Below are 8,356 nucleotides of genomic sequence, written 5' to 3' on the forward strand. Positions count from 1 at the left end.
AACAAGTGTGAGAGAGAGAGAGAGAGAGAGAGAGAGAGAGAGAGAGAGAGAGAGAGAGAGAGAGAGAGAGAGAGAGAGAGAGACTCTGTCGGTTGCTTTTATCCTTCTTTTAGTTTAGCAGAAAACCGTTATCATATCGATGTGTTTCTTTGGGGCTCCACCGTATTGTGTCCACGGAGGACCAGTGCGGGCTAGATAGGCCTACTCTAGATTGCTTTGCGATGGAACATAAAGGCTGTCGATTCGAAAATGAAACACTGGATGCCTTCATAAGGACACATCTGGTTTGAAAGGGGGAAACTTTCGGGAGGGGCAAGGAAAATCCGGACCACCAATTCAGATTCAAACTTGGAATGTCCAGCGTTGGTCAAGTTTGTCAGCAAACTGGTTTACTGTCAGTGAAAACTCGTCTCTGCTTGGGTAAAGATTTGTTACTTTGAGTTTGAGACAGTTCTGTCAGAGAATTGGTAGTGTTGAGTAAGCATGGGCAAACTATGAGCCGCGGGCAACTTTTGTTAGGCCAGCGAGTCCACCCACTAATTGACATTGAATGTGGCCGGCGGTGAGTTGATAAAAAATGATTGATAGTTTCCAGCTCAGACAGAAGGATTGATTGCATCTAATGATTTATGTGACATTATGCTACAGCGTCGGTTAGTATCCCGTTTAAGAATTTGGGTGTAAAAACCGATTTTACCCAAATATTTTCCTTTTTAAGCATGTTGAATAATATTCGGAATCACTTAATCCAGTTCACACGCATGGTCTAGAGTAAAGAACTGACAAGTAGTAGCAGCTTACCTTGATATCCCAAAAAAGAAGCCAAATCGGCGGACCACTGCATCCTTTAGAGTATAGAGTTAAAAACGCCCAGTTGCGTAGGCCTATCTATTGAAATTATTGCCTGAAACTAAATTATACATGGCCAAGAATTTCTTTTATTTCATCTTCCAGATGACACATGATTCAGACATGAGTATCTTCCATTATAAACCAAATGTTTATTCTAACAGAATAATAATAGTAAAAAGATTTACATGCTCACAAAATAATTGCCTAACTCATTTTGGCTGGTTTGGAGTTTTCGGTTGTGATATGAAGAGTAGAGCCAGCTTGACATAATTCACTTGGATAAAAGAATTAATTATTGAAATATAAAATCAATGGAGTGAAAGAAAGCTTTTTTTCTCATTTTCTCAAAATGTCTAAAAATGATTTAGGCATGCATCTTATGAGCGTGACGAATTATTCATTGTCTTCACTTGTAACTGTGGTATTAGTAGTATGTAATAAACACCAAGTATTGTTCAATTTTGCACACCCCACGACAATGAACAATTGACATGTTTCTTCCTATTATGACGGTAAAGCTGTTTCTTTTCTAAATAAGTAAATGGCATTGTTCCTCACTTTCTGCAAGGCAGGCAAACATCGAAGCATATCGTCCACGTTTTCCAAAATGAGTTCTCGGCCTTTTAGAAAGTCACACAGGGTGGAAGAAAGACTTTCGCACGAAGAACTAACAGCACAAGAGAGTGGGGGAGATGAAGAGGAGGGGAGGGAGAAGGAAGAGGAAAAGGAGGAGGGGGAGAAAGAGCAACTTCTTCCGTACGTAGAATCTAGACGCTCGCCAGAGAAAAACTCCAACCACAAGGTGTCGTCAGCTGGCAAAATGACCGAGCTTGTCTCCAGGCACAATCCACATTCGTCGTACCCGGAGCGATCGACTCGATCGAGGAGCAGCAAAAGAGGTGCGTATATTATTATAACGTGTGTGGTTTATGTTGATGGATTTGTTATGTTTCTTCTGGGTGTCAAATGTGTGCTTTACATCAGCGGATTTATTTCTCTGAGGTGTCAAGTGTATTTAATATGTTGGCATGGTTTTTTTTGTGTGCGGTATTAGTAGAGGTTTTACGACGCTCGCAACTGCACAAGGTCATTTGAGCGCCTGGAGACTAGAGGTGTTGCAAGAGAGTAACAAACATAAAAGAGAAGAAGGGGGATAAGGACGATAGATGTTTGATAGGAAAGAAGAAGTCTCTTTTGGGTGTCAGATGTGTGGGTTATTTTGCATCGGTGTCGTTGCCTCTGTGGGCCCACAGATCTCCATACAAGACTTCGAGAAGTTTGATTGATAAAGAGATGGACGTTAACACAGTAACTGTAACGGTGATTAAGTGTGCGCAAAAAAGCAAGACGGGGAGCCAGAAACAAACAAAAAATGAGAGAAAGAAAAGAAGTAGGACCCCCCCCCCCCCACTGGTGTCTCCAACCACTCTAAATCTAAACCACTGACGTGTGTGCTGCAGTGGTTAGGCACTTCGCTGTCGCACGCAGGAGACCCAAGTTCGATTCCCAAGTGGGAAAACATTTGTAACGAGAATCTGTCATCTGGGATGTTGTTTCCTTCTCAGCTTGGGTTACCCTGGTATCCAAGGTCGGAATCCCGCCTCCTAAATTATCTAAATTGTGTCGATAAGGGCGTAAAACGTACCTATATTAAACAGTTTACCCTGGATGTGGTCTGTGAGGAAACGTTTTGAAAAAGATAAAAACCTGAGCCTCGTCCCCCAAATCTTTAATTTTCGTGTGCAAGTTGACTTTGTCACCAACAGTCCCAACTTGTCCCTTAAAGTTCTCTTCTGAAATTAATATTACGTATCCTCTAAGTCAACTTTTCAGCTCTTCTCTGCATCCCAGTAGCTATTTATTCCTTCTAAGTTGCCCTACATGAGAGGATCCCTCCCCTGATGACCTTGACTACTCAGTTTGAGTTTTCTTTTGTGTCGATAAAGAGAAGCATATCGACACAATAATTAATGGTCATTTGATGCTGGGGAAAAAGTAAGACAGACAGAAACAATAGAGGGAAATTAAAAAATTAGGACCTACCAGCGGTGCCCTCCAACCACCCATCAATGATCAAATTGCAGCGTTCAAACTCTCTAAAAGTACACCGAGAGATCGACACAGATAGTACTGGCCTCGTGTAGATCCGAGACAAGCAGAGATATATACATAAACACAGACAAGGACAACTTTGTACGTAACCGAAATGATAGACAGACGCAAATGAAATGTAGATAGAGAGACGGACGTCGTGTGGAGAAATTCGAGTATTCTTTGTTGTCAACACTGTCTAATAATATCTAAACGCAGGTGGTTTAACATTGTAAGAACGAACGTGATTTGCGACTGCATGTAGTAAGCTCAAGGTTTGAACCCGAAAGGGATCCGAAAGATTTATTCGTTCTTGGATGACACATTTCCTCTCAGCCAAACATCCTCAGAAGGGATGAGGATGTTCAATAAAGAGCCCCGCTTTCGAAAGGGCCTACAATTATTATTGTAGCCTAATTGTACTTCTGGATGTTTGACAATCCCATAAATACAGTTTAGATCGTCTAGGACCCAGGCTGCTTCGAGCCTGCCTGTCAGGCAGGGCCATCTCGGGCTGAGAGAAATACAATATTGCAACAGACACAAGTTTTAGTAAGAGTCTTAAGTTAAGGCACTTGCAACTCAAAAAGGTCACGATATAATGTTGAATGTTAGAGGTATTACAAGAGAGTGACAAACACCAAAAAAAGGGAAGAAGGATAAGGACAATAGATACAGACAGACGGAGATACTCGATTAAAAAAACCTTCCCACAAAGGAAAGGATGTCACGTCTTCTAAGTGCACCAGCGAAGTGCTTAAGCGCTATACCACAGGACGTCCATTAAGTCACAACATTATATCAGGACGTAGGACGTTAAATTTCAACAACAACATGGTGTCCTGATCCCAGCTCAATGTCCACAGCAGCCTCACGGGGGCCCCAGCACAAATCTTCATCTCGCCAGCACAGTCGTGGGGAGCAGCTCAGTCGCGTTCTCAGTCGACCTCACTCCAGTTCTGATGAGAGTGAGGAGCTAGAGATCAAGGGACAGGGAGGAACGTGGCCAGCCTCAAACAACCACGTCCATCTCAGGGAAGATAGTGGAAAGATGCCGAGTCGTGTGAGGTCTTACAGTGGCGATGACGATCAAAAATATGAACAAAATGAAGTGACAAGCCCTCAAGGACGAGCTGCTGGGACGCACACAAATAGAAGCGATAGAATCTTTCCAAAATATAGAAGTGAAGTTACGATGGGTATGTATAGAGACTACCCCAGACTTAAGGCACAGAGAGATAATATCCTGTTGAGAACACAGAGTGACACAGTCTATAAACAACACCCAAGGAAAGAACATTCAACAATAATAACGACCAGGGACGACCCCACGACACACACATTTGTAGATCATTTAAGGCTCGAAGAACAAAAAGGAAACAACATGCTGCAAAGACATAGACGGGACGATGGGGGAGAAAATTACGCGGAGCAGAGAAGAATGAATGAAGATTCGGATAGTAATGCAACGCAACACTATGTAGACAGTGCTACAGCGAAAAACCAGAGAGAAAGCGCCAGGTTGCAGGTTTATGAAGATCATTCACAAGACTTACGGGACTACCCTCCAATGAGAAGCGAGAGGAGTAACGTCATGCCGCAGACGTATAGTGATGAATTTGCGCCAGTTTCCCGTTCACAAGTGTCTGGATATGTCTCTCCAATCCATCACTTGCTTGTAGGCTCGCCAAGAGTAACCGTTGAGGACACGGGGCGGAGTGCGGGAGGTCGGCCCGAGCCACGGCGGATTGTTGGCTCTGTCCGTGACGTCGATCATTTAGCAGACAACCACCGACTTCCGCCTGAGAACGACCCCAATTCTCAGCGCAGCCACCTCCAGCCTACTCAAGTACGCGAGATGACACATGACTCTGTGCAGACGGAAGATAGAGGCAAGTACCGAGAAGACCGCGGATACGCCGAGGAATACAATCCTGGGCATCACAATCACCCAGGTTTTCCGCACCGGTCAGACGGCAATGACTCTCGCCTGACTTACGGGGCCAGTCTCGACGGCGGGCGATCCACTCGCCTCTCTCACCTTAGAAACTCTTTTGCTGGACTAGGTCAGCAACAGTCGGTGCCTGTACATCACGTGACTTTTCCTCCTTCCGGACACTTAGCTTTACAGTCCAGTTCAGTCCAAGGACTGAACCGAGAAGCACCCGGTATACTACATGAACACTCTAGCTTTACACCACGGCAGACGGTACAATCCGGTCGTTCCGCTACAAGTGGATTGTACCGAGACACTTCCACTGGTATGTACAGAGAACCTTCTCACCTTGAACTCGCCTCTGACAGCCGGGGAGAAAGTTACGATATTCCTGTAGGAAAACAACTCCCCCAGCCACAGACGAGTGGATCATCTGTTCCTACCTTAGACGGCTCGTCCTTCTCGCAGAGAGATCATGTTCGTGCCTCGTCGCCTCGATGGCACTCGCACAACCCTCGCGAACAATACACGCTCGACGAGACTCCACGGCGAACCTACGATGATATGCCATACCAAGGTGGGATACTGGCGCCCCCTCGTGTCTCCAGGACAGTGCCTAATGTCTCAGTCTCGTATCACCAAAACACTCGAGGTAGCAGTCGCCTGTCCCATGAACCGTCGAAAGCTTCCACACTGCGACTGCCTGATTCCTACAGCAGACACAGTGATGCGTCACTGCACACGATACAGGGCACGCGGAGAGAAGTGATGACACGCTATCCACACAGTGGTGAGGTCTTGGCGTCCGAGTCTGTAGGTTCGTCCCCAGACGGGCAGTCAGGGGACAGTGAGGAACCCCCTGCTGGCGACACGGGCTTGTGGGAGAGTAATCAAAGCAGACAGACGGAGATGGATCAGGCTCATCAGCGGTATCCTAGAAACCGAGAGGACAGGAACGGTTGTAGGACCTATGCTAGATATCTAATGAGTCGCCAGCATCCACAGCAGAAGAGGGAGAGGAGGGCAGTCAGGGAGACCGTAGACAACCTTGAGTTTGATGATAGACATATGAGAAAGTCTGTCACTTTTGACAGCAGCGGTGTGCTCGAAGTTTTGTCAGAGGATGACGTCAGCGACGACACCCAGAACACTTCCGCGGAGAGCGACAGCGCAGACAATGATAAGAACAATAGTGATGATGACGCCAGAAGCGTTGGGGAGTCCGAATGCGGTTCAGAGAGGAGCGACGATGTCGACATTGACGATGACGATGAGGAAGATGAGAACCAGGCCTATGACGACGACGGTTACGCCTCCACCACGGGAAGACTGTCGGAGAGCGACGCCGGCGGACGTAGTCGAGACCCGCAGAGTCTACACGCCTACTCTGAGCGCGCCTCCCGTAGACACACACACACGCCCAGGTCGGAGAGGAACATCACAGACCACGCCAGCCCGCGCAGAAGGTTGAGCTACAGTAACAGGCATTCGGTTTCACAGCCCTATCTCTCGGGGAAACGCCGAGCTGGGAGGCAGTCCAATTCCTCTCTGTTCTGGGGGACACGAAGACGAGATAATTCAACAGAAGAGGAAGACCAGGAAGAGGGAGGAGAAAGAGAGAGAAATTATATTCGAACTCGCGTAGAACGCGACAAGACGGGTCCGGTAATATACCGCAACACACGAATGAGACACCCACGAGAAATTAAGTCGGCTGACAAAGCGCATACGAAAGGTACCCAGAGGGAGAAGGTAACCCCAAAGAAATTCATACGCCGTGGAGATTTGTTCCGAAACTGTAAACGCCACCTAGGGCAGCCACCAAAGGCTGCACAAGAGATACACCAAGTCTGTCCCAAAGATGTGTTGTTAGAAGGCAACGGCTCTCAGAACAGAGGAATTCTGAAGAATACTGGACCCCGAGTGCCCCGTAGCTCCCTGGTAGGCTCGAAACATGCAGAAGAGAAAGTAACGGTGGTCACTGGAGAGCACCCGCAAACCGCCCATAAATCCCGTCAGCCATCGGGGGTCATTAAGTACTTGGACAACCATAGCAGCTCATGCCTGAAGGGAGTAGACAGTTGTCATCAAGGCTGCTCTGTAATCCCGGCCTTGAGATATACGCGTGGGCATGTTATCTCCTCCACCACCAAGCAGAAAATGGGTACACACAAAATCTCAACGCCTCAAGACCATCAGCATTACAGCAGCAACAGCAAGAATGACACGCGAAGTGTGAAAACAAAATCCTACCCACGCCACCCAAGGGCACGTTATATGTGTCAATAATGGCAGAGCACAACGCGCGTTTCGAAAAGGGAACAAAACTTAACACGTGTCAACAAGAGGTGGCACATACAGAACATAAGCCCATAAGGCATCGACAGCAGGACGAACTAATGGTCAATAGTAGAAAAGTTTGAAAGTTGTGTTGATACATAATAATTATTATTTATCATTGTCGGCTCAATCCACGTTCCGACTTGAGATACACGTAGTTACAGAATACATGTACTTTTAAAGCCTCTTCGCTCAAAGCGTACATTATTCCCTCACAAACTAATGGTCGGATAGGTCCACATTTTCATAGGCCTTTTTTCATAACGTTTGGTCACTTTGAGAGGTGGTAACAAAGTTGTTTAGGGAAAAAAACCCACAGAGGAAGAGAAATTTTAATAACCGAGAAGTTCTTGTACATGCAACAAAAGAATAGAGGAACACATGGCGACTGCCCTTTTTCTAATGCTCATGAAAGATTCGAAAAAGTGTAATTACATGTAGGCCTATATGCTTGAAACAATGGAAAACAATTTAAAGTACTGTACATGGACCTCTGTGTAAACAAGCAGACTTGGTATTTTTTTTTATATTTCTAATGGAGAGAAAGTGAGTGTACTCCCACGTCGATGAGCTGTTTTTGCAGCGCCAGTGAGGAAACTAATATGTGTCAGGACGCGTGGAATCAGGTGCTCGATAATTTTGCGGCATATGGGGCTATCATGGTATCATTTTATAGCATAATAATTTGCTTGCGGATAAAAAATACCCATCTATCTCTATGTCTAGCAGAACTAAAGATACATGTATTTGCGATTGAAGGAGGCTGGGGTCTTTTTAGTACCGGTAGAGGTTTTACGGCGCTCGCAACCGCATAAGGTCATAAGAGCGCCAAGGGGTGGATGTCAACTGAAAAGTCCTTACAGGGAATCAGACTTATTCTGCTCACCTCTCTAGCTTTAATAGCACAAGGTCTGCTTTGACTATCAAGGCACCCCAAAATAGCAGGTCACAAGAGAGTGACAAACATACAAAAGAAGTAGAGGATGACGATAGTAAGGACTAGGAAAGAAAAGGCAGCTGTTCCCTGTTGTAGTTCAGGCACATGGCGTTGGATCAGCCCATTTACAATGCTACTGTGCATTAGAATGAGAAATGGTCCCCCTTTGGGAATGGCCTAGGAAACTTCAGTCGGGGGGG

General features: G+C 46.0%; 1 protein-coding gene across 1 annotated transcript in view; it reads left to right on the plus strand.

The window, feature by feature from the left end:
* LOC101848637 overlaps window positions 1-7,944 on the plus strand; it is a gene marked incomplete in the record, with an annotated part of 20,655 nt that extends 12,711 nt beyond the window's left edge. The window contains 2 exon segments of the mRNA XM_013087887.1: window positions 1,425-1,751; window positions 3,810-7,944. Coding sequence (XP_012943341.1) covers window positions 1,425-1,751; window positions 3,810-7,168 — 3,686 coding nt within the window.
* Window positions 7,945-8,356: the final 412 nt, after the last annotated feature.

Source organism: Aplysia californica, unplaced genomic scaffold, assembly GCF_000002075.1.
Source record: "Aplysia californica isolate F4 #8 unplaced genomic scaffold, AplCal3.0 scaffold00022, whole genome shotgun sequence".
Lineage (NCBI taxonomy): Eukaryota > Metazoa > Mollusca > Gastropoda > Aplysiida > Aplysiidae > Aplysia > Aplysia californica.